This window comes from Lissotriton helveticus, chromosome 1_1, assembly GCF_964261635.1.
Source record: "Lissotriton helveticus chromosome 1_1, aLisHel1.1, whole genome shotgun sequence".
Lineage (NCBI taxonomy): Eukaryota > Metazoa > Chordata > Amphibia > Caudata > Salamandridae > Lissotriton > Lissotriton helveticus.
Window position 1 is genome coordinate 1,206,309,805 of NC_136057.1, and position 26,710 is coordinate 1,206,336,514.

General features: G+C 45.9%; 2 protein-coding genes across 4 annotated transcripts in view; one reads left to right on the forward strand and one right to left on the reverse strand.

Moving 5' to 3' along the window:
• The window catches only part of CRELD2 (CRELD disulfide isomerase 2), a 110,830-nt gene extending 92,135 nt beyond the window's left edge, over positions 1 to 18,695 (reverse strand). Inside the window, exons 1-4 of the mRNA XM_078679589.1 lie at positions 18,443 to 18,695; positions 11,205 to 11,287; positions 9,860 to 9,970; positions 9,481 to 9,572 (exon numbers count right to left, since the gene is read on the reverse strand). Of these exons, the coding sequence (XP_078535715.1) occupies positions 9,481 to 9,572; positions 9,860 to 9,970; positions 11,205 to 11,287; positions 18,443 to 18,562 (406 nt within the window). The 5' untranslated portion in view covers positions 18,563 to 18,695. The remainder of the gene's footprint in view (positions 1 to 9,480; positions 9,573 to 9,859; positions 9,971 to 11,204; positions 11,288 to 18,442) is intronic.
• Positions 18,696 to 18,772: 77 nt separating this feature from the next.
• ALG12 (ALG12 alpha-1,6-mannosyltransferase) overlaps positions 18,773 to 26,710 on the forward strand; it is a 152,343-nt gene continuing 144,405 nt past the window's right edge. The window contains exons 1-3 of one of the 3 annotated variants that reach the window (XM_078679560.1): positions 18,773 to 18,886; positions 25,683 to 25,864; positions 26,434 to 26,566. In XM_078679560.1, coding sequence (XP_078535686.1) covers positions 25,700 to 25,864; positions 26,434 to 26,566 — 298 coding nt within the window. In that variant the 5' untranslated portion in view covers positions 18,773 to 18,886; positions 25,683 to 25,699. The other 2 variants (XM_078679568.1, XM_078679576.1) reach the window with 2 other exon arrangements.

Here is a 26,710-nt window from a genome sequence, read left to right on the forward strand (position 1 = left end):
TTAAATGTAGGCCAAACTCAAAACTGAAATTCCAATTGTATTTATCATTCTTCATACTGGCCCACATCAGGCCAAAAACAAACAAACTTCTGTAATACTGAGGTGCTTAAAACTGTTTACTGTGCTGTCAAAATAACCGTAATAAAAATAGAACCTCGTATATCACTAGAATGTTTTCCCATGTTAAATTAAATGTCATCCTTAGGAAAGTCACAAAGTTATAGACAACTTTTTTCCACCATCACCGTCCCTCAACTTTCAAGGCAATGTGGGTGTACTAGCGCATATGCATCAGTCCAATTCAAGAAAAGTTTTGTTCATTTAACACAGCAACATTTTCTTGCACGTCATTGTTTTAATCTTTCTGATTCCTCGCTCTGGAAAAAAATCACTTCCTCGAAATAGTTGGTTGCATGTTCCCATTGTTTTTGTACAGCAGCAGCATGTACCCTCCGAGAAGGTGACCATATCAGAGAATTGCAGACATGTCGAGCAGCAGACAATTTGCGGGTTGTAGGTTTCCAATGAGTTACACATCTTGCAGACCACTTTACATTGCCAGTCTTCTTAATAAATATTGCAGAATAATACTGAAATTATCTTGTTCGCAGGCAGCCTTTCTGTAATGAGGCTGTTCAATGTTTATAACTGAGCTAATGTACTTATGCTGATAACAACCTCCTTCATGAATCACGTTGCCTCCCTCTCTAAATATAAGAGAGGTATTTCAATAGGATTTTATCTTAATGGCTTAGCTTTCTGGTTGCACTTCTTTTGCTATCTGTACAGTTTGAAGATTACACTAATTCTGAGCCATAGTAAAGCACTTTACAATAAAAGAAGTTCTATTAGAAGCCGACAAAGCTCTAATGAAAAATGTGCATTTTGAAGCCCAATCTGAAGGAGGGCTGATGCCCTTTGACTTTTTTCCTGTTTGGTCCACAACCGCAGCTTTCCTGAGTCCTTACATAACATCTGCATGACCAAGTAGCTGCCAACTACAGAAATGGGCCTCACATTCCCTACAGAATTATTTTTGAAAAATCATTACATATGGAGCCTCTGGCCCAGACAAAACACCATATTCTGGTGAAAAATTGACAGGCGGGCAAAGTTAAACTTAACACTGATGATGCCTGTGGGTTAGTAGACTTTCTTTCAGATTTCAATGTCAAAATAAGTTACTTCTGATGCCCACATACAGAAATAAAGGGGAAAAAGAAAGAGAGAGAAGAGAAGGAAAGAGAGCGAGAGGGAAAGAGAGAGGAAAGAAGGAAAGAGAGCGAGAGGGAAAGAGAGAGGAAAGAAGGAAAGAGAGCGAGCGGGAAAGAGAGAGGAAAGAAGGAAAGAGAGCGAGAGGGAAAGAGAGAGGAAAGAAGGAAAGAGAGCGAGAGGGAAAGAGAGAGGAAAGAAGGAAAGAGAGCGAGAGGGAAAGAGAGAGGAAAGAAGGAAAGAGAGCGAGAGGGAAAGAGAGAGGAAAGAAGGAAAGAGAGCGAGAGGGAAAGAGAGAGGAAAGAAGGAAAGAGAGCGAGCGGGAAAGAGAGAGGAAAGAAGGAAAGAGAGCGAGCGGGAAAGAGAGAGGAAAGAAGGAAAGAGAGCGAGAGGGAAAGAGAGAGCGAGAGGGAAAGAGAGAGGAAAGAAGGAAAGAGAGCGAGAGGGAAAGAGAGCGAGAGGGAAAGAGAGAGCGAGAGGGAAAGAGAGAGCGAGAGGGAAAGAGAGAGCGAGAGAGGAAAGAGGGAAAGAGAGAGGAAAGAGAGAGGGAAAGAGAGAGCGAGAGGGAAAGAGAGAGGAAAGAGGGAAAGAGAGAGCGAGAGGGAAAGAGAGAGGAAAGAGGGAAAGAGAGAGCGAGAGGGAAAGAGAGAGGGAAAGAGAGAGCGAGAGGGAAAGAGAGGAAAGAGGGAAAGAGAGAGCGAGAGGGAAAGAGAGAGGAAAGAGGGAAAGAGAGGAAAGAGGGAAAGAGAGGAAAAAGGGAAAGAGAGAGGAAAGAGGGAAAGAGAGAGGAAAGAGGGAAAGACAGAGGAAAGAGAGAGCGAGAGGGAAAGAGAGAGGAAAGAGAGAGAGAGGGAAAGAGAGAGGAAAGAGAGAGAGGGAAAGAGAGAGGAAAGAGGGAAAGAGAGAGGAAAGAGAGAGGGAAAGAGAGAGGAAAGAGGGAAAGAGAGAGGAAAGAGAGAAAGAGGGAAAGAGAGAGGGAAAGAGAGAGAGAGGGAAAGAGAGAGGAAAGAGAGAGAGAGGGAAAGAGAGAGGAAAGAGAGAGAGAGGGAAAGAGAGAGGAAAGAGAGCGAGAGGGAAAGAGAGAGGAAAGAGGGAAAGAGAGAGCGAGAGGGAAAGAGAGAGGAAAGAAGGAAAGAGAGCGAGAGGGAAAGAGAGAGCGAGAGGGAAAGAGAGAGGAAAGAAGGAAAGAGAGCGAGAGGGAAAGAGAGAGGAAAGAAGGAAAGAGAGCGAGAGGGAAAGAGAGAGGAAAGAAGGAAAGAGAGCGAGATGGAAAGAGAGAGGAAAGAAGGAAAGAAGGAAAGAGAGCGAGAGGGAAAGAGAGAGGAAAGAAGGAAAGAGAGCGAGAGGGAAAGAGAGAGGAAAGAAGGAAAGAGAGCGAGAGGGAAAGAGAGCGAGAGGGAAAGAGAGCGAGAGGGAAAGAGAGCGAGAGGGAAAGAGAGCGAGAGGGAAAGAGAGCGAGAGGGAAAGAGAGCGAGAGGGAAAGAGAGAGCGAGAGAGGAAAGAGGGAAAGAGAGAGGAAAGAGAGAGAGGGAAAGAGAGAGCAAGAGGGAAAGAGAGAGGAAAGAGCGAGAGGGAAAGAGAGAGCGAGAGGGAAAGAGAGAGGAAAGAAGGAAAGAGAGCGAGAGGGAAAGAGAGAGGAAAGAAGGAAAGAGAGCGAGCGGGAAAGAGAGAGGAAAGAAGGAAAGAGAGCGAGAGGGAAAGAGAGAGGAAAGAGGGAAAGAGAGAGCGAGAGGGAAAGAGAGCGAGAGGGAAAGAGAGAGGAAAGAAGGAAAGAGAGCGAGAGGGAAAGAGAGAGGAAAGAAGGAAAGAGAGCGAGAGGGAAAGAGAGAGGAAAGAAGGAAAGAGCGAGAGGGAAAGAGAGAGGAAAGAAGGAAAGGGAGCGAAAGGGAAAGAGAGAGGAAAGAAGGAAAGAGAGAGGAAAGAAGGAAAGAGAGCGAGAGGGAAAGAGAGAGCGAGAGGGAAAGAGAGAGGAAAGAAGGAAAGAGAGCGAGAGGGAAAGAGAGAGGAAAGAAGGAAAGAGAGCGAGAGGGAAAGAGAGAGCGAGAGGGAAAGAGAGAGCGAGAGAGGAAAGAGGGAAAGAGAGAGGAAAGAGAGAGAGGGAAAGAGAGAGGGAGAGGGAAAGAGAGAGGAAAGAGAGAGAGGGAAAGAGAGAGCGAGAGGGAAAGAGAGAGGAAAGAGGGAAAGAGAGAGCGAGAGGGAAAGAGAGAGGAAAGAGGGAAAGAGAGAGCGAGAGGGAAAGAGAGAGGAAAGAAGGAAAGAGAGCGAGAGGGAAAGAGAGAGGAAAGAAGGAAAGAGAGCGAGAGGGAAAGAGAGAGCGAGAGGGAAAGAGAGAGCGAGAGAGGAAAGAGGGAAAGAGAGAGGAAAGAGAGAGAGGGAAAGAGAGAGCGAGAGGGAAAGAGAGAGGAAAGAGAGAGAGGGAAAGAGAGAGCGAGAGGGAAAGACAGAGGAAAGAGGGAAAGAGAGAGCGAGAGGGAAAGAGAGAGGAAAGAGGGAAAGAGAGAGCGAGAGGGAAAGAGAGAGGGAAAGAGAGAGCGAGAGGGAAAGAGAGAGGAAAGAGGGAAAGAGAGAGCAAGAGGGAAAGAGAGAGGAAAGAGGGAAAGAGAGAGGAAAGAGGGAAAGAGAGAGGAAAAGGGGAAAGAGAGAGGAAAGAGGGAAAGAGAGAGGAAAGAGGGAAAGAGAGGAAAGAGGGAAAGAGAGGAAAGAGGGAAAGAGAGAGGAAAGAGAGAGCGAGAGGGAAAGAGAGAGGAAAGAGAGAGAGAGGGAAAGAGAGAGGAAAGAGAGAGAGGGAAAGAGAGGAAAGAGGGAAAGAGAGAGGAAAGAGAGAGAGGGAAAGAGAGAGGAAAGAGGGAAAGAGAGAGGAAAGAGAGAGAGAGGGAAAGAGAGGAAAGAGAGAGAGAGGGAAAGAGAGAGGAAAGAGAGAGAGAGGGAAAGAGAGAGGAAAGAGAGAGAGAGGGAAAGAGAGAGGAAAGAGAGAGAGAGGGAAAGAGAGAGAGGGAAAGAGAGAGGAAAGAGAGAGAGAGGAAAGAGAGAGAGAGGGAAAGAGAAAGGAGAGAGGGAGAGAGGGAGAGAGGGAGAGAGGGAGAGAGGGAGAGAGGGAGAGAGGGAGAGAGGGAGAGAGAGAGACATCTGCATGACCAAATAGCTGCCAACTACAGAAATGGGCCTCACATTCCCTACAGAATTATTTTTGAAAAATCATTACATATGGAGCCTCTGGCCCAGACAAAACACCATATTCTGGGGAAAAATTGACAGGCGGGCAGAACCTCTCAAAGTTAAACTTAACACTGATGATGCCTGTGGGTTAGTAGACTTTCTTTCAGATTTCAATGTCAAAATAAGTTACTTCTGATGCCCACATACAGAAATAAAGGGGAAAAAGAAAGAGAGAGAAGAGAAGGAAAGAGAGCGAGAGGGAAAGAGAGAGGAAAGAAGGAAAGAGAGCGAGAGGGAAAGAGAGAGGAAAGAAGGAAAGAGAGCGAGAGGGAAAGAGAGAGCGAGAGGGAAAGGGAGAGGAAAGAGAGCGAGAGGGAAAGAGAGAGGAAAGAAGGAAAGAGAGCGAGAGGGAAAGAGAGAGCGAGAGGGAAAGAGAGCGAGAGGGAAAGAGAGCGAGAGGGAAAGAGAGAGCGAGAGGGAAAGAGAGAGCGAGAGGGAAAGAGAGAGCGAGAGGGAAAGAGAGAGCGAGAGGGAAAGAGAGAGCGAGAGGGAAAGAGAGAGCGAGAGGGAAAGAGAGAGCGAGAGGGAAAGAGAGCGAGAGAGGAAAGAGGGAAAGAGAGAGGAAAGAGAGAGAGGGAAAGAGGGAAAGAGAGAGGAAAGAGCGAGAGGGAAAGAGAGAGCGAGAGGGAAAGAGAGAGCGAGAGGGAAAGAGAGAGGAAAGAGGGAAAGAGAGAGGGAAAGAGAGAGGGAGAGCGAAAGAGAGCGAGAGGGATAGAGAGAGCGAGAGGGAAAGAGAGAGGAAAGAGGGAAAGAGAGAGAAACAGAAATGGGCCTCACATTCCCTACAGAATTATTTTTGAAAAATCATTACATATGGAGCCTCTGGCCCAGACAAAACACCATATTCTGGGGAAAAATTGACAGGCGGGCAGAACCTCTCAAAGTTAAACTTAACACTGATGATGCCTGTGGGTTAGTAGACTTTCTTTCAGATTTCAATGTCAAAATAAGTTACTTCTGATGCCCACATACAGAAATAAAGGGGAAAAAGAAAGAGAGAGAAGAGAAGGAAAGAGAGCGAGAGGGAAAGAGAGAGGAAAGAAGGAAAGAGAGCGAGAGGGAAAGAGAGAGGAAAGAAGGAAAGAGAGCGAGAGGGAAAGAGAGAGCGAGAGGGAAAGGGAGAGGAAAGAGAGCGAGAGGGAAAGAGAGAGGAAAGAAGGAAAGAGAGCGAGAGGGAAAGAGAGAGCGAGAGGGAAAGAGAGCGAGAGGGAAAGAGAGAGCGAGAGGGAAAGAGAGAGCGAGAGGGAAAGAGAGAGCGAGAGGGAAAGAGAGAGCGAGAGGGAAAGAGAGAGCGAGAGGGAAAGAGAGAGCGAGAGGGAAAGAGAGAGCGAGAGGGAAAGAGAGCGAGAGAGGAAAGAGGGAAAGAGAGAGGAAAGAGAGAGAGGGAAAGAGGGAAAGAGAGAGGAAAGAGCGAGAGGGAAAGAGAGAGCGAGAGGGAAAGAGAGAGCGAGAGGGAAAGAGAGAGGAAAGAGGGAAAGAGAGAGGGAAAGAGAGAGGGAGAGCGAAAGAGAGCGAGAGGGATAGAGAGAGCGAGAGGGAAAGAGAGAGGAAAGAGGGAAAGAGAGAGCGAGAGGGAAAGAGAGAGGAAAGAGGGAAAGAGAGAGGAAAGAGGGAAAGAGAGAGGAAAGAGGGAAAGAGAGAGGAAAGAGGGAAAGAGAGAGGAAAGAGGGAAAGAGAGAGGAAAGAGGGAAAGAGAGAGGAAAGAGGGAAAGAGAAAGGAAAGAGGGAAAGAGAGAGGAAAGAGAGCGAGAGGGAAAGAGAGAGCGAGAGGGAAAGAGAGAGCAAGAGGGAAAGAGAGAGCGAGAGGGAAAGAGAGAGCGAGAGGGAAAGAGAGAGCGAGAGGGAAAGAGAGAGCGAGAGGGAGAGAGAGAGGAAAGAGAGAGAGGAAAGAGAGAGAGAGGAAAGAGGGAAAGAGAGAGGGAAAGAGAGAGGGAGAGGGAGAGGGAGAGAGAGAGATGAACTTATGGGAGAGGTGGTGGTAGATTGAATGTGCTCTCCGGCCTTACACTGCACTGTTTTGTCACAGTTTCTAGGACAAGCCACTATGTATTGCATGGACAGATATGTTCGAAATAATTGCACAACACCAAGGTGGACATCATCAGCTCATCTTCAGTACTGGAAAAGCTTGAACGCGAGTTCTGATTGGATTAATTTGTATCGCTCTTATAATATTTAGTAAATGTATACCATTTTAAGAGCCTGCTTTGTGTCTGTGGCATTCCAGATCAATTCACAGCATATTCAATTTGTCCTCATTACCCTTGACAAGGAAATATTTTAACATAAAAAGAACTGGAGAAAAATACAGTACGTTTGCTAATTTGTGGGTATTTCTCTTAAATCATATGCTTTTCCAAATTGCCTCTCAAGAGAGCAACATTTGCGCTAATTTACATATCTTCATCAATTACTCATTTCACCCAGTGGAACATCTTCATGAGTGAATTAACAGTTGCACTTACCAGTTCTACCAACTCCTTGTCATATTTGAAGCAACCATAGTGGCTTGAGTTTTTTTAAAAAAGGCAGCGGACGCCCTATAGATTTAGATTGATTACACTAAAAGTTCACTGGTGTGTCAGATTAAAAAGTGGCTTCCATGAGCTCTGTCAGTTATGCAATGCGGCATCTGGAATATTAACTCATATTCTATGCATCTGCATAAATCTTTTGAAGCTATGCAAATTTTGGCTAAAGCCAGTATTTTGATTGCTAAACATTTGTTCAGGTGCCCTGGCAGTGGAACACTTTGGCAATTTGGAGTTTTTATCTGAACGACTTGATCACCAGATATGCGCCAAGGAGATCGCTGAGGTCGACGGGCACCGGGTTATTGGTGAGCCCTAAGGTAAAGAAGGCCAGGATGGGGGGTCGTTCTTTCAGGTACCGGGCTGCTCAGAATTGGAATAAGCTCCCACAACAATTCAGGCTGGAAAGCTCTGAGATCAAGTTTAGAAAGATTCTTAAAACTTATCTGTTCTCCGGCAGCATGTAGTGGCCTCCAGCTGCGAGGTACTGCTCCTCCCTCTCACTCAGCGCGGGGACACGCCGAGATGGCGTAACCATGCGCTTTAAAAATGTTTCTATTATTATTATTATAACACGATCTGAAGGGTGACTCAGGCAAGCTCACAGTGTGGTTTTTAAGGTTTATTAAGCAGGCAAAGTATTGAATAACCAAGCCTTCACTGAGCAGCCCAGTGAAGTGAGGAACCTAGAGGGCGAACTGTGCAGCACACAATGCTGCAAGAAACTAAGTTGCACTGTCCTGAAATAGGATTTTAATTTGTTGCTGTTAATACACATTGTGTGCGTGATTTTCGCTTGAACAACATTACTGGTCAGTTCACGGTGTGCCTGCTAGGATTCTTGATGTAGGTTCCTAAACATCCGATTGATCAGTCTCTGCACAATAATCTTTTTTAGAAACTTCACATTTCCATCTTTGATGATGCCCATACATCATCCATATCCATACTAATATTATAAAGAGAGAGCCCAAACCTTTGAGGCGGGTAATCTCAGTAACCACAGCACCAATCACAACACCCAATACAGCGTTGGAAAGGGCAGTTGCAGCAGAAGGACATAGGCTATGCAGACGGCCACCATATACATTTAAAAGGTAAAAGATCAGTGCCAGCAAAGTAGTCCCTTGTGGGCGTGTCTGCGTTGTGCTGTGGGCGTGGGCTGGGGGCGTGACTAACGCTGGGGGCGTGTGGTACGGTCATCATATCATGGGCTGTAGGCGTGTGCTGGGGGCGTGAAATGCTGGGGGCGTGTCCGCCCTTCATGCCATGTGAGTCGTACATACAAGCACCAATTACGTTGCTGCGCAGCACACGCTGGGGGCGTGAGAAACATGGGGGCGTGTGTCCAGCCTTCATGCCATGTGAACACAATTGCGCCGCATCAAGGGGCACGCTGGGGGCGTGAGAAACGCTGGGGGCGTGTGCTACGTTCCGCCCTTCATGCCACGTGGGTCGAACATTAATCAGAAGATTGTCTGATGTGGCCATGTGCTGGGGGCGTGACAAACGCGTTCAGCTGGAGGCGTGGTAAGTAACGTTACTGCAGCCTCTCCTGCGCGCTGTTACTGAACTCTCTCATTCAACGAAATTACACGCGCCTGCTACCATCAACCAGGGCTCTAGCCGGGCTCAAGCGGCGGATCAGTACACTAATTACACGCGCCTGATAACATCATCCATGGCTGCCACGGGGCCTCAAGCGGGGGAACACGCGCCTGCTAACATCAAACAGGCCTGCATCTGGGCCTCAAGCGGGGGAACACGCAAATGAGCGTGTCTGCGGGGACAATTACTACAGCCTCTCCTACTCGCTGTCACTCAACTCTCTCATTAAACGGATTTACCCGCGGCTGATAACTCTCTCATTCAACAACATTACACGGGCCTGCTAACATCAACCAGGGCTGTAGCCGGGCTCAGGCAGCGGATCACTACACCAATTACACGCACCTGCTAACATCAACCAGTGCTGGGCCTTCTCCGTCCCGATTCTAATGAAACAAAAAATGTTGTCTACCGCGAGATTTTAAAATAAATTGCCCTTGCCAAATACACACATTACACACATTCTATTTCATACCCGGACAACGTCGGGACGGGCTGCTAGTAATTAATATACACCAAAAAGTCAGAAATGCTTTCCATACAGAGTAGGAAGACTACAAGAGTTCTAACTTTGTGAATCAAGCTTTTCGTTTCTGGAAGCTATCTAAACACTCAATTGATAAAACAGGACAATCCAAGATGAACATAAATAATGCGCAGTCTGAGATTTCTGAAGTACAGAAACACTTTAATGGAGAACTCCCATCTGGAAAATGGTATCATTTACTTTAAGGGAATTAGTTCTGCTGCTGATTTGATGCTTTTACATTAACTAACCAAACTCCAATAGTATAGCAGATTGTGCATTTAATAAAACAAATATGTGCAAGGAATTATATCTCAAAATGTAGGCTATGGCAACACGGTTCTCGAATTCAGGAAATAAGAGGAAAATATAAATACATATTTTTACCGAGGCAGTCTGGTCCATAAGTTCCAGACGGACAGCAAACTTCAATTGTATCGATACAAAACCACTTCAATAAATCAGAATGTTTCTTCTTCCTGTTTAATAAATAATAAAAAACTTGTTAAAAGGCTGATTAGCAAACAGGCGACATCAAAAGTAAGCCAGTTCTATGTCTTAGCGGAAGAACAGTACAAAACGTACACAGTAAATCAATGTTTAGCCAAGGATCTAAAATCAAAATGACAGGCTGTAATGCAAGCTAAAGTATACCCTGGGCTACCTGATATACAACCCAAACACCACCATTTGAGAACCCTCCACGCTGCTGAACCTGATTTGGATTCCAGATTAGAAGAACTAAAACAAAGTGTGCATTACTCACATTTTAAACCACCATTTCTCTATTTGCTCTTCATGCTCCTCTACCATGTGGTTGCATTCAAAGTCACTGCTGTCGCACAGATTTTCTATAATCTCAACAAGGCGAATTTCACTGAAAGACAAAAGGTTTTTAATCATTAGGACATTCTGTAAAAAAAAAAAATATATATATATATATATATATATATATATATACTTACACAAAAATAAAAAAATATATGTATATATATATATATATATATATATATATATATATATATATATATATATATATATTTTATTTTTTTTAAGCAGCACGGACAAACACGTGTTTCCTTTTTAAACGAATGATAAAGTTTTACTCAGTGATCATAAAACATTACCAGTACAATTAGCTTGGGAGTAAGCAACGTACGGCTAACTTATTGCAAACCATCCATATAAAAAAAGATCCCCCTCCACTTATCGAAGTAGAATCTTCACCCCAAGCAGGCAGGATATAAAAGCCCAAAATACTGTTTCCACACAGACAACTGATCTAACAACGAAACACACTTCAGTGGACTTGAGTTGATTACAGTGCATGCGGAGGAGTTACAAACGTTGAATACTCTCTTTTTTTCACTCCATTGAACACTTGGCTCTCTTCAAGCAACTACAATACTCCATGGTTTCAAAACAGGAGCGCAATTTTCTTACTCAGCATTAGGTTGTTCATAATTCCACATTTCATATTTTACTTAAAGATTCCCCCGGTCTACTTTGTTTTCCAAAAGGTCCATGCTACTACTCAGATTGTTATTAAACACACAGCCAAGTGCTTTTGCATATATTTGGTATATCTCACCATACTACCCGTGGACTGTAATGAGGATGAGGTATACATTTGCCAAGGGCCAGCTATAGAGATCATACATCACGAGAAGGTCCAAAATATAAATGCCACTCACTGACTAATTAAATGTTATTGCTCAAGCAAGCAGCATTGCAATCACCAATGTTTATTATCTCCTTGTCTAGATGGGATAGCAAATACATTGTGAATACCATGCTGATAAACAGCTATGGCACTTTTTTAGGAATTCTTTTACTACACTGATATGTACAATCTATGCCATGGTGTGGTACTGACAATCACCGATACCCTACTAGTGCATCACATGCCCGATTAGCCCATTTGTCTAGTTGTGCACTATTGGGATAAATGTGGGGTACATGAAGGTGTTATGATAGGTTATGTTGATTTGTATTGTGAACTAATCATCCGAGAGGGTGTCCAGGGACTTGATCAAGATGTCTAAGTGTGTGGTTCCAATGTGCTTCTATGAAGAGCCAGGTTCTTGCGGAACTGTGCTATAAGTACTTACCTGATTTCATACTTTGACAAGGTCTTTTCTTCCCATGCCGTGTTACCACCACCAAAATTCTTTTTTGCAGTATCTTCCAACCCCTGTAGATCATAAAAAGTATTTGAAAAATGCCCACGGATCACACTACATTGTTCAGTTATTAAACAGACAAACAATCGGAACTGATCACAGGAAAAATAAGTATTCTATTGACAACTTAGAAGCATTCAACAATTGTAGGAAAGTGGAATATTATTGGCTATGGCTGGGTAGCCTTACCATGTATTATCACAATAACCCAAAAATAGTCCTTGGATTCACACTAATTATTCCTTTGCTCAATCCTAGTAGAGTGTCAACGAGCAGCCAGATTGTACTAGAGGAACATGCGTTAAGCATTTCAGAGTACCAACATGGACGATAAGTAATTGACACTATTCGAGAGAAATCTAACACCAATTTATAAAAATAGTGCATTTTTATCTTAATTTAGGCACCAAAACGAATAGAATAGCAAACATAGATCCTGAGTTACAGATTTTGGAAGCAATATTAAATCAGTGCAATAAAATACATAAAAAAAAGATAACATACAGTCATTGGCAAAACCCACTAGGACAATCGGTCACTTGCAGCTGGAGTTGTGTTGTATCCTTTGCAGGGTAAATGTGATGCAGGTCCCCAGCACCAAGCCATGACCCTCAGTACAATTTTACCTGGCCCATGGAGCCCGGGGGCAATGTTGTCCAGGCTGTCCGTGGTGCTGAAAGGAAGTAGCAGGATAGCTGCTTTTACTGCTGAAACGATGATGGGGGGAAAAGATGCAAAAGGAGAACAACGGAGAGGTTGCTGACATCTTTCACAGGCCGGTTAGAGTTTCTTCTTGTTGCAGCGTCGAATAAAGGAGTTGGTTGCTGAACTGGTGACCAACAATCCTTGGCAGCAGCAAGCACAGTGAAAGGTTTCTGGAACTTCACAGGGCCTGGTGGACTGAGGTACTGGCTTCGGAAGTCCAGGCAGGTGAAACTACAACTTCCACAATGCACTGGACCACATGGATTTGGGAGATCCCACAGAGAGCCAGATGGCCAGCGATTCTTTGGATCCAGTGAGTCTTACCTGGAGTTTGCAGGGGACTAGTGCCACTAGCCATGGGGAGACTGAGGGTACTTCTGGCTTCCACAGGGGCCCCCCTGTTCAGGAGTGCAGAGTTTTAGCCAAGGATGAAGGCAGTTCACTCAGCTCCAGGTCTACTGTCACAGGGGCAAAATATGCCTCTTTACTTTGGTGCTGTGGGCAAAGTCTTGTTGTCGGAGACATTGGTTTCCTATTGGTCCTTCCTGGATGCAAGTTATTTATATCTGAGGTTCTGGTGTCACAGGGTGGTGTCCCTTAAATCCTAGATTTAGGGGAGTTAGTGGTGTGAAAGCTAGTAGCCAATGGGCAGCTAGTCCCTGCAGCCAATCCAACCCGGAGTGGACTATCACATCTGGGGGTGTAGGTCACCCCTTCTACCCTGAACCCTCTATTCTACCACTCCTGAAGATGGCAGAAATCAAATTGTGGTGTACAGACCAAGCTGCTCACCATGGAGGTGTGGCGGCCTTCTGAGGGTGTACACCTCCCTGCATAGCCGATTTCGTACCTGCTCACGTGCAAATGTGACTGGAGCGGGGGGCGGCTTCCTCCACTGGGAGTCAGCTCTGATGCATGCCAGAGATGGTGCAGTCTTTGAAGCTCACCGCTTTGATGCACCACTTTACTAGCCTGCTTTGGAGAAGGTAGGTTTGACCTCCTTCGGGCCCAAGCCTTTATTCCAGACTACTGGAACTGATCACACTGCCTGTCAGGTCAGAATCCTGTCTTGGCTGCAGCAGGTTTCTGAAAGCACACGCTGGTCAGCCAGCGTACACAGAAGCTGGGGCAACCAGGTTGGCAACCTCTAAGGTGCCATTTGGGTCCTTGACACTGCACCCAGGGCTGAAGAATTGTGTCAGGGGCGAGAAGGCACATTGTTTGATACCCAGTATGCCATAGTACCATAATGGCAAAAAGAACAAAATGATGGGCGGAACGCTGAATAAAATCAAATGAATGGCATACAACAGTGCTTCAGCGCTGGGGACCACTTTACCACCTATGCCCTGGGTTCCTGTGGTACCATATACTAGGAACTTATAAGGGGGAGGGTACCATGTTTGTCAATTTGGGTTACCAATTCACACATAACAGTTCTGGGGAAAAAGCACTGGCACTGGTGGCTGGTTAGCAGGCGCCAGTGCACTCAGAATCAAAAAATAAAATCTAGTAGTCCAATGGGGGCAAAAAGAAGATGTCATCTGCAAAAGAGCCCTGTTTTCTTACAACAATACATTTTGAATCCTAACTGATATGATTAATGTTTTCTTGATATGTTCAGAGGATCTGGCAAGCAAGCACCTTCAGTGAAAAGAAGTCACCTTTGTCAGCAGTTAAAGCTATTTCACTGTAATTAGATGTCACACAAATATCAAGGGCTGGAATTCTATATGTTGATGTGAAAAAGTACTTTGGTAATTCACTAATGTTTACAAAGCAAACGTTATTTGCTGTGCCTTCCCTATACCCCTCCCCCAGTGCTGAGCCCTTTTTGGCTATTTAGGGTGGTTTGCACTTAGGGCTTCATAATGTTTTTTTAACATCAGGACTCCATGCCATTTTTTTTTACATCATCTTGGGGATTCTAAAGGTACGAAGCAAACACAAGGAAATGTTGGACGGAGCGCTAAACCTTTTCAGACACTCACCCCAGTCACAGATCTGGGTTGAATCCATTGTTGTTCTTTAGCTCACTTTGCCACTCCAGTTCGGATCCAGCTATATGCAAATAAGTCCTGACCCTGTGCCTCATGGGACAGTCCAGCTTGAACTGCCAAGCCAGGTCTTCCCTGGACAGGAAATAGTTTGCGCTTAGCCCCTGTAACTTTTTGTCCTCATAAGGTATCCATGCCAAATGTCTGTCCTTTTCTTCCATCTTGAGGATTCTAAAGGTACACAGGGTTTCCGGATTCCCCTGGACGACACAGAGAAATTTTGTATTTGTTTTTTTAAAGGAAAATTGGGAAAAGTGCTGCAGAAGAAAGCGTCTGATTTTTTTTTCCCTGCAAAAGGTATCAACAGAGGGTATGTGGTGCTAAACTCACCATCTTTGCAGATTTAAGGAAAAGGCAGACTTTTTTCAGAAAAAACTAAATTTTATACACAGTTTTGGCATTTTACTGGGACGTAGCCTATTTTTCCTATTTTTTGTGCTTTCAACCTCCTTCCAGTTAGTAGTAGAATGTTGTGTGAAAGCAAAAATGGATCCCAGAGAACTATACATTTCTGAAAAGTAGACAAAATTCTAAATTCAGCAAAGGGGTCATTTGTGTAGATCCTTCAAGGTTTTCTATAGAAAGGAACAACTGAAATAAAAAAATATTGAAATCGAGTTGGAAAACACAGCCATTTCTGCCAACATTTTCACCTGTAACTTCTTCAAGTATGGCAGATTTTTTAAAGCAATATAGCGCTACGTCCGCTGGACCCTTTTGGTTGCAGGGATATATATATAGGACTTATAGGTTCACCAAGAACCCAAGGTACCCAGAGCCAATAAGTGAGCTGCGTCTTGCAATGGTTTGTCATTATGTATCGGGTATATTGCAATTCATTTGGTAAAATATAAAGAGTGAAAAATAGGTACCAAGGAAACCTATATATTTCAGAAATAGGAACAAAACATAGAGTTAAGAAGCAGTGGTTATTTGCACATCTTCGAAATTGTGGGTACCCATTAAAATGGTACCTCACTTGTGTGGGTAGGCCTAGTGCCTGTGAGAAGAAACGTCCCACCCACACAAATGAGGTAACATTTTTATCGTGAGACCCGGGGAAATGCTGGGAGGTAGGAAATTTGTGTCAGCCTAGTGATCCCACACAGAAATGTGAGAAAAATCTGATTTTTCAGCTAAATGTGAGGTTTGCAAAGGATTCTGGGTAGGAAGACGTTGAGGAATCCATGCAAATCACACCTCTGTGGACTTCCCCCGGTGTCTAGCTTTCAGAAATGTCTGGGTTTGGTAGGTTTAACTAGATGGCCGTTGGTCGGTGGGTATTGGAGCTGTTCCCAGGGCAGTCGGTCACCAGGAGTCGTCCCAGGCTGGAGTCAAGGATGAGGACTTCCGTCTTGTCCGAGTTTAGCTTCAGTCGGCTATTCTTAATCCACTCAGCTACGGCTTTCATTCCTTCATGGAGGTTGTTTTTGCGGTGAGGGGGTCCTTGGTGAGGGAGAGGATCAGCTGAGTGTTGTATGCATAGGAGAAGACATTGAGGTCATCCAGTCGGGCGACGTGGGCAAGCAGTGCCATGTAGATGTTGAACAGTGTCGTACTGAGGGATGAGCCCTGGGGTATGCCGCAGATGATCTTGGTGGCTTCAGAGCAGAAAGGGGGGAGGCAGACGCTCTTGGTTCTGCCGGAGAGGAAGGACGTGGTCCAGTCCAGAGCCTTGTCCTGGATCCCAGCGTCGTGGAGGTGTGTGTGAAGGGTGCGGTGGCAGACGGTGTCGAAGGCAGATGACAGGTCCAGAAGTATGATGGCCGCGGTTTCTCCGTTGTCCAGCAGGGCTCTGATGTCATCGGTGGTGGCGATGAGGGCAGTTTCGGTGCTGTGGCTGCTGCAGAACCCGGACTGGGACGGGTCCAGGATGCTGTTCTTCTCAAGCTAGCGGGTAAGTTGTCTGTTGACGGTCTTCTCGAGGACCTTCACCGAAAACGGGAGCAAGGAGATGGGCCGGAAGTTCTTGAGGGTTTCTTAAACGGGGCGAGAGTGTGGGCGCAGTCGTCGATCCATTGTCTGAGGTTGCGGGCGGCGGGGTCAGGGGTCGGTGGGGTCGGCTCCAGGCGAGGGTGGTGGGTAGCTGGTCTTCGGTGACTTTGCTCCAGCAGCGGCGGGGGATCGGTTGGGTGCAGGGGTGCCTGGTAGATTTCTGGAAGGTTAAGTGAATGCAGTGATGGTCGGTCTAGTAGATTTCGGTGGTGTGGTTGAAGGAGACATGGAAGCTTGCGGAGAAGATGGGGTCAAACGTGTGACCGGCTGAGTGGGTGGGCGTTGTGACGAGTTGTCTGAGTCCGAGGTTGTCGATCAGGGTGGTGGAGTTACGGTCGTTGTTGTTCTTGAGGTGGAAATTCAAGTCCCCGAGAAAGGATGTAGTCTGTGGAGGCGAGGACGTTTGTACTGACGAAGTCGGTGATTGAGTCGCTGAACTGTGTTCGGGGTCCGGGGGGTCTGTATATGAGGGTTCCTCTGAGTGCGGAGTTGGGATCAGTGTAGATCTAGAAGTTTAGTTGTTCGGCGGCGCAGTGGGTGTCGTCGGTGTTGGTCGAAACTCTGAGTGTTCCTGTGGACGATGGCGATTCCTCCTCCTACTCCGTTGATGCCGTCCCTGCCGGTGATCTTGTAGCCGTCCAGGATAATATGGCGATGTCTGGTGCCGAGGAGGCGTTCAGCCAGGTCTCCGTCAGGAAGGCGACGTCTGGGGAGGTAGAGTTGAGTAGGTCCCAGAGTTCAACTGTGTGTTTGCGAGCAGAGCGGGTGTTGAGAAGGATGAATCTTAGGTGGTTAGGATCTTTACCGGTTGGTGAATTTGCGGAACGGATGCTGGTGAAGCTGCAGTTCCAGCAGGTGAAGGGTTCTTGCGTACGTTTCGGGCGGCCAGGAAGTAAGTGTGTGATCGTCCGGTGTTGAGTGCGTGGAGGGAGCTGGCATCGTAGCAGCATCGGGTGTCGTGGCTTTCACGGGGGTCAGGTGTTCTGCCGCTAGACGCGGTCCAGGCGCAAAGGGGCTTGCCTTTGGCGCACCAGCAGCGGCCATATATGGGGAGGTGTGGGGGAGGAGCAGCTGGGAGGTATGAGTGGGGTAGCGAATGGGCGAGCGGGGGCAAGTCCACAGGGAAGCAGCAGCGGGAAAGAAACGGGTGGAAAATCGGGCACAAAGAGAAAATATGGAAAGTGACAGTGATACAGTAATACAGTGAATCAAAAACAGGAAATAAAAAAAACGGACCATGGAACAGGAGACAAACCAGGGGCACAGGTGAAAAAACAAGAGGGGAGGGAGCAATACCAGGGAGGAATGCAAGCAGGAGTGCAGTTGAGGCACAGAGGCCTCGAACCTACGGCGCTGACGAGAGCAGAGAGACACAGGCACACAGGTGGTGCTCTGCGGCGTGGGGGAGCGACATACCTGAAGTCAGGGTCAATGTGCCACATTATGCCACATCATTTGCCTTTTCTTGTAGCAAAATGTACTCAGCGGTGCCACATAATTTGTCGCATAATTTCAGTGGACCTGATTATCCCTATTCACTTTTTCATAGCTTCTCATAATAAACGGATTAGGCTTATTGTTTACAGTAAAACTAACTTGAATTATTTTAGAGAGCCAGCAGGTGAGCTAAAGTCTTTTGAAAAAATTACAGCCTATGTGTCTCAGCCTCTCACTTTCCTGAGGCTTGCCTGGTGCTAGTGGGCTGGACAGCGCTCAAAGTCGGCGTGTCAACTGACTGTAGTGACTCTGAGTAATTATGGTCATTTATTATCAGGCAACTAAGAAAATCAGCGCTGGGGGCCTCTCACGTCCTGTTTGCCTTTCTATTTGTGGTGCTTTGCAGCAGTTTTAAGATACTTTTAGAGTTTCTTGCTGCTCAATTGGCTGTCATTTTTTATATTTATATGTTTCCCACTTCTTCACTGCTTGATTTTGCTTGCGGGAAAGTGTCACTCATAGCCGTTGAATGTCACTCATAATTACACTGAAATTATGACAATATCACACATGAGCAATTGGAAACCTTGGCATCTATGCACACTATAGCTAGCTTGATTCACATTTTGAAGGGCCTCATAGCCCTACGCAAGCAGCATGTCGATCTTCCAAATACAAACATATCACAGATAACAGTAAGCCATATGCAGGCAGTATATTGGTCTTCCAAATACATCCGTATGATGGATAACTGTAGTCACACTCCTCTGCAAAGCACATAAGCGCACACACACACAAAGTACTAATTGAGGCAATGCAGCTCCCTTCAAATAGAAGACTGACGCATTCCCATTCATGACCTTAATTGAGCCCTGGAGGCGCAACCTCACCTACAGTCTTCCTCTTAACGTGATGATACACAGAGATAACTAACTGCTTTTGACCACCAGGGAGGCAGACACCTGATCTCACCTTGTGAAATCTCTCCACCAGTTTCTTGCAGGTCTCGCAAGGCTCCTTTGGGCTATACGCGTGGCTGTAGGATGCACATATGCATAGTAAAACCCCCAGGTAGAGAAGCGCCTTCCTCATGGTGCGGGGCTCAGCTGTTTGTATGCTGCCTCCACCACCCAGGCGCCACAACTGAGCAGCCGAACGTCATTCAAACCCGGCGTTGCAGACACAACCTCCACCTGGGCCGCTTCCGCCTCTTTACTCCGCCAACAGACGCGCGATGCTGTGATTGGTGCACGCGTGCAAAAAGTGATGACTGAGCCAATCCGGGCTCGCCACGAAAGTGGCCAATCCGAAGCCCACGTCTAAAGCCAGAAGTCAGGCAGCTCTTGGAGATGCTGGTGCTGCCGCTTCCCACGTGTACCTTTAGGGTGACGCGCCAGTAGCGACGGAAGCCGGGAGGTACGGAAACTTGGTGCGCTCTTAATAAGTCTTACATATCTCTAAATGCAGGAAGAGGTGACGGAGAGCTTTAGTCCAAATGTCCTAACTGCAACAGTAGCCCCCTTAAGCCAGGAAGGGGGGGCTTCCTTGTTCTGTACAGACCCTTGTCTTTCATACTGAATTTTCCATTTTCTTTCTCCGGGGCAGCCCCTGTAGAACTTTGACGGACCCCGCGCGGTCTCATTCTTTGCGACCAGTGCGCTGTTACTGTGTGTTGTGTACTTATTTGTAACTGGGCGACACGATTCATTCGACCAGGGCATACGTCCTAAACAAGCATTTGCAATGCAATAGTTCTCGCATTTACGTGAGTTTGAGCTATTGACATTGTAAATGACAATGCCTTTTATTTTTGTATTCGTTTTTAAAACATAAATAAAAGGCATTGTTATTTACAATGCTAATAGCTTAAACTCGTGTAATATTGCATTGCAAATGCTTGTTACAGCAGTAGTTAGTTAATCCCTGAAAGGGCCATCTTCAATCCTGACTGCTCAGCTGAATCATGGATGTTCCCTTCCAGTCTCCCCTTTGCAGACACCTCAAGTCCCAGGTGTCTAAGTGCCCAGGTGTTGAATGTAATTGTTAGCCACTTGCACCAAAACGGCGGAATTAAATAGCACTGTACATATGGTGGCCATCTTAACTTGCATACTATCAATTTAGGTGCATGGCTCTCCCAACCCCTGTGCACCACTCAGTGCCAAGCAGCCGCGTCCTCTTGGTGGCCATCTTAGCTTATATCCTACCACTATAGGTGCAGGCCTCTTTCCTCCAACCCAATGTGCGCACCCCTCAATTGCGAGCCATTTTTTTCAGAGTATCATTCGCATGCAGGTGCAGAGCTCTGTCTCCAGTCCTCACGTGCCCCACCAAGCCATTTGTTCTACCTGCTGTTGAGGCAGGTATATAGAGGCACCACAACACCGTGAGGTAAACAAGAATTTTACTATGTACCAGTCAGTTGGTAGAGCAAAGTGTAATATACATCATGGCAGGTTGGCATCCTCCACCAGAAGTGTTCTAGCTGTCACCGGAAGATACCATCTCCTAACATTCCATTCACGCGGGCTGACCTAGTGGTACAGTCTGGCGGCGGAAACGCGTGGGGCGACGGTGACGTGTGTGTCACTCCTTGATGACATCTTGGGCAGACGCTGTGGTTTATTTTTAAGATCTAGAAATGCCATGGACTCTGAAGAATTGCTGTTTCTGTACACCCCCACTTTGAAGGTTTTATCACCAGGGTGGCATGTATGACCTCTTCATCTCCCTGGGGCCTGCCCCGCGCCCCACCCTCTGCCTATGGTGCCTCCTGGTCTGCAGAAGCGTGCAGCTGACAGAAAAGTGAAAATATATCTATGTCAGGAAGTTTGACTCATATTTGGGGGGAGGGGTCGAGGAAAGAGTGTGGCGCATGTGATCAGTCAGGACTGGGACAAAAATATCTCGTAAGAGTTAAACAATTGGAAATAACAAGCTGTCGCCATCACGCTTTCACTTTAATGAAAAAAAAAGGACCTACACCGGGTAATGAAGGAGACTGTGTCACGCCGCAAGCAAACAATCCAGTCCGGATGGGCTGTCGTAGAAGGAGACAGGGCGGTAACGAAAAAGCCTCTCTTTCAATCGGAGGCCTGCGTTTAACATAAATGATGACACCAGCCAATCAAAATGATGGGCGTGGCTACAAGTACACTAGTGAAATTTTCTCAATCACAATAAGCCTCGCAGAGCGAGGAGGGCATGCGCGCTCCAGTGCTAGGCAAAAGACCTACAAAATAAGAGGGGTACTAACCAAGTTAAGCAGTTTGCAAGTGAAAGCATTGTGAGTGCCATCACAGCGCCTGATGTCACAACGCGTGACATTGCACATCACCTTACTGGTAGTGACAAAACATTAGACATCAGATATTAAGACCTCACATATATGTTTATCAGGTATATCATGAGTACATTTAAGCGCATTATGAGATTTAACAAGTGAGATTTGGCATCAAGGTTGTGACAAAAAAGTGGTGCACTCCTGGTGCAAAATCTGGGCCTCAACTAATACATAAAAAAACCCTGTCAAAAAGATATTGGCATCAAGGAGAAGCATGGCAGTAGATCTGCTCAATTGGTTGCAAAGTCTGCATTTTAAAATATTTGATTGGGTTAAGGCATCTGCTGCACAGGTGCCCAGCAATTCTCAGGGAATAGTAGCAATGGTGAGATTCTGGAGATTAGCACTTTTGCTGGAGAAATCTGTGTTTTGTTTAATCCCAGATTTGAATCAAAGTAGTATAGAAGGTTAATGTGTGTCCTGCAAAGCACATCATGTAACATGCAGATGACAGATTTTTATTTTATGTTGTTGGATAAGTGGGTTACTGCTTTTAACACAGAGATCCTCCTGTTACCTGCAGTTCATACATTGTAATCCTTCTAATGTAGCACAGTGAGCTATGAAGGACATGTGACTCCTACACCTTGTAACCCTGTCACTCATCTTTTACATTGATTTAAACACTTATATGATTTATTCTCAATGTATAATGTGTATGTTTTGTAAAGAGCTCTGACACCCTGCATTGGATTGCTTAGCACTATAAAAGAAATAAAACAGTGCTTTTTAAATTGTTATTTGTGTAAATACTGGGACAGACCAACATATCTGACATTCTTACAGTGCATGCACTTTTATACAGCGACTGAACATAGTCAAAAGCATGCATCTCAAGTACCTCTGTAGAGATAGCAAGCTGTGTGCCTTTGTTTCCGCTCTGTTGCATTTACTTTTAGGTTTGAGGTTCCAGGCCGCCTCTAGTCACCTAGTCAAACAAAAGGAGGCCTGATGGCCTCTTAACTTCAGCCTTTATCTTCGGCCCAGCTGGAGGTGAGAAAAAGCCCCCTTGCAAACTACATGTTGCCGTTGGGGATGGAATTCAGCTCATTGCTGCAGAACTCGTATTCTATGAAACCATGCCAACATTTATTTATTTATTTATTTTATTTATTTTTAGAGTTTTCTATAGCGCGAACTTGAACCGATTAGGTTATCAGAGCGCTTTACATAGCACCAGTTCCGTTACATGTTATCACAGCAGTTTACATAGAATCAATTACGTTGCACATTTCAGGATCTTGAACCGGATAGGTTATCAGAGCGCTTTACATAAGGCAGCATTCGATGTCCAGTGCCCTCCTCCGCCGTGTAGCGGGGGACCACTTCCAGCCCTCCGAAGTCGTCGAGCTGTTGGGACTAGGCTCCTGGAATTTCAGCTGCCCCTTTACAAGGCACTTTACATAGAGTCAGTTACGTTACACATTTCAGGAACACCTTTCTTTTTGCTCTAGTGGATAGGGTTATCTCTTCACACGGGGGAAGGGGTACACCTGGCTATATTCCACCAGTTCCACAGGCGATTAGTCGTAAAAGCTATAATTCTAACCCAGGGAGGGGATACACATGGATACAATCTAAAAATCAAATAGTAAACTAGTCATTAGAGTTATCATCTATCTTGACAGGAGGGATGTGACTGGAAACACTCTAGGGGTAATATAGGGGTGGTAGAGAGTACAGAGGACCGCTGCAAACACTACACGAGTACCAGCATAGAGGAGGGGTGGGTGGGATGCAAAGGTCTGGAGGGAAGGAAGGGCTAGAGTCCAGCGAGAACTGTCCAAGAAAAAAACAGCAGCATTCACAGCATAGAGGAAGGGTGGGTAGGGTGCAGGGTATGTAGGGAGGGACAAGTCCAACGAAAAAGTCCTCCAGAGTCCACCAGGGCACTATCCTCTGCGTTCGTGTTCCCGTAGCCTGCGTCTGCCGGTCATAGAAAGTGTGTCCCGGAGGGCGCCATCTTGAAGTCAGGCACCGCCGGCGCCAAACAGCGCGGCCGGGAAAGGGGGGGGGGCGCATCTCTGCCCTCGGGCCCAGGCTCGTCTGTGGCGGAGCGAGGGGTGTATGGCCCCCGGAGCAGGTCGGTGGGAAGGCCTCAGGGCGGCGCCGTCATCAGCAGGGGCGCCGCCGTCAATCACCGGCCCTTTACTGGTGTGCCCCTGGAATGCCCTCAGAGTCTCGGCGGGTGACAGCGGGTGGTAGCGGGGGACGCAGAGGGAGCTCTACATACCGCTCAGGTGATCAGCGCCTGTCCGACTCGCCCCCGGTCTCCGCTCCTCTTCCCTGATGCCCTTCAGTCCGGGCCGGCAGCGGGCGTCCGCCATGTTGGGTCCCCGGCAGGGATCGACACCAGCCCGCCAGCGCCGCTCCACAGACACCAACAACGAGGTGGCAGCGGGGGACGCGGCAGGAGCCCTACATCGGCTCAGGTGAACAGCGCCCGCCCGTCCGACTCGCCCCCGGTCTCCGCTCCTCCTCCTTGTTGCTCCATAGCCCGAGCTGGTAACGGGCGGCCGCCATGTTGGGTCCTTGGCGGGGATCGGGAGCACTCAGCAATCGCCGCTCCACAGGCACCAGCAGCGATCGGGGTAGCCCTGCAGATGCCCCACACCCTCCGCTACAATCAGGGAGTGTGTGCGTCGCGGGGGGCCTCCCAAGGACGCTGGGCTCCAGGCCGGAGCAGCGCTCGGGCCGGGAGCCGAGACGGTCCACGTCCGTCCCGTCTCGGCTCCTCCCCAAACATTGGAGACTTAAGTATCGGTTTGTCCATATCTTCCATATGGTTTTCATGGCACCATGCAGGATTAGAAAGTGTGAATACTGGTTTAATCCTCTCATTGTTAAAACCAATGTGTTTGTGTTGGTGTTTGGATTGTGAGAAGAAGTAAGAGGTGATACTAGATATGGTCTAATAGATTAATGGTTTCTAGGTATTGCTCTTTTAAGTGGCCTTGTGTGATGTGACTGGTGCTCCCTAAACACTCCAATACCTTCAGGTCTGGTTTGCACTATATGAAAACTGCAGAAAATGCACAAAAAGGTAAAAACAAAGTAATAATATAAAAAATATACCCATTTAGTGGCTGATTTGTACATAGTGAAACCGGAAAACCTGGATAAATCACAGCTTCTCCGCTTAAATTTGGTGATCTTAGGCACATATTTTATTTCACCAAAACTGTTTTTCTTCACTATCACATATGCCAGTTGTACAAAAACCTATTGTTTGGTTTAATAGACTATAATAAATCTCTATAATAGTCTGGACCCTGTTCAGGGATTTGCATGTCAACTGTCTTGCCTCTTTGTTCGCAAATGGTTAAATATTAAAAACTGTCACTTTTAACAAGTATTTCTCAGTGTAGTGCTATAATGCGACATAATAATAATGATCAAGCTTCCACATGTTAAAGAAATTCAATTGTTTTAATTGTGAGGACATTTTATCATCATTACATGCTGTTGTATGATTTACAAAGCAAATATTTTCAGGGCTCGTCTAAAAATGAACAAAAATGCACTGAATGCACCACGTTTATTTTTCTTCTGTTAACAGAGACTCTACAGACCTACAAATCCATTCACGGGTATACACTCAGACACGCACCACACCTGCATTAAACATACATATATATATATATATATATATATATATCAAACACTTGCATGCACATTTTCAGAAACCCACACATTCTAGTATTGAAACTTAACTTTTCTAACGCACTCCGAGCTGCAATTCATGCTTGGCTGGTCATGAAAATATTGAATTCACACCTCCAGCTTTGAAGACTTGGAAGCTGACACCTCAGCTTCTGATTTTTTTCCTTCATGTGCTCGAGCCTCTGCCTGATCAGAAGCCAGGATAGGGTTGGAGGACTACCACCCTTCTCTAACCTGCCTTCTGATAGGGCAAATGAGTGTATGATAGACAAACCCCACCAAAGCTCCATTAGCTGACATGCTGCACAGCCTGAGGTTTGTGAAGCATGTCAGCTATGGAAATCGAATGCATGGGGTTAGACTGTTAGAGCCAAATACCTCACATGCACAACACCAGTGTGCACCATGGATCCCCTTCTGGTGCTTATATGTTGTTGCAGCTCTTTATATTAAAACAAGATGGTTTGTTTTCATGTAAAAATTGGAACACAAGTAGCAAGTATCGAAAGAGGTGGTGGCACCAACATGGTGCCCTCTATTGGTGAGCCACCACTGCTGTATGTGTCGTCATTACTTTAACAAGACATTACTTTAACCTTACAACCCTGGAGCTGATCAGGTGATCTTGCCACAGTGGCAATCTAGTGGTAGCCTACCAGTGGGCAGACTGTTCGCTTGATTTTAATTCATATTCAAAGGACTCAAAGTAGCACTATCTTCATAGATAAATACAGTTGTTTCTCTCGAACATCTTCCTCAAATTGCATTGTCTCAAAAAGCATCCTCTATATTCCTTAAAATCTGGCATGATATACTGAGCTTTACTTGCAGTATTTTTGTCTTTCAAATGCCCTTTACTTACTTTTCCTGCCCAGTATTCCTCCTCTCTGACCACAGCATACTCTAAGGTACACACATGTTTGCCTTAATCTCTATTAAAATATTTCTGCAATTTGCACACAACTCATTTCAAAGATCGCAACTTCTTCTTTGAAATTTATACCTCTGCAAACTCACAATACCTAATCTCCTCTAGCTATTCCACTAACCCAATCAAACATCTGCCTGAATTCACGTCCCTCACAAATCTTCACACCTGATTCATATTAATTTAGTCCTCTACAAAGAAACTGGAGTGAATGCATGAAATGGTTTGTTTGAAATGTGTTTTGTTCTTTCACTCTCTCCACCTTTGGTCCGTTCCAGGTACATGTCTGTCCAGCATGGCTAAGAAGAGTGCGGTGGGCCAGCAGCCCTGGTGGTTGCTCTTCCTGCTTATCGCTGTGGCCTTTATTCATTTAATCATCTGCCCATTCACAAAAGTGGAGGAAAGCTTCAACCTGCAAGCAACCCATGACCTACTGTACCATGGCCTGGATGTCAACAAGGTGAAACCACAAAAAGAAAACCTATTTGTTAAATCAAGGCGTGTGGCACCTGAGAGAGCACAAACTATTTTTCTTAGCTATATACGTGTACGGTAAAGATGTTTATGCATCATATAACCATGGTTAAATCATCATTTCTAATCAGTGGGTAGGGTGTGGGAAAGTTCAGCCTGAAGATGGTGCGAGCAGAATGGTTGGCAGGTTCCAATGGGTACACCTGGAAATATTGGATGGCTTCAGATCACTGGTACTTTGTTTCCAGTCTTAGACTTTTATTTAACAGACCAGAGCATTCTGGACATTGTATTTTCTGGTTCAATTAAACAAACTGAAAAACACACTTGATTGCAGAGATTAGAATCAGAAACGTCTAAAACTGGTAAATCGGTTTCCTTGTGGAACAAAGCTTTCTTGTAACACAAGGAACAGTGGTAGCTTGTGGTAAGCTGTGCGTCATTTCGAGAATTTTATGAAGGTTGTGGGTGTTCATTTGTGATTTTGGTCATTTTCTTATCTACCTGCATTGCTGTAGCTAACCATATGACCTTTTTCTTTTCTTTTCTTTTCAGTACGATCATCTTGTGTTCCCTGGTGTTGTCCCACGATCATTTCTTGGGCCAATATTTATTGCAGCACTCACCGCTCCAGGAGCAGGCGTCCTTTCTTTACTTCAGATGCCGAAGTTCTACTCGCAGCTCATAGGTACAGACTGATGAAACTAAGCAACTGTAAGAAGTTACTTTCGAATGACTAATGTTACCGTAAAACATCCGAACATTATTAGTGTTTAAATCAGTTTATTGTGAGTCTTCAGTAACCACCCCCCCAGCTGCTAATGTGTTACTG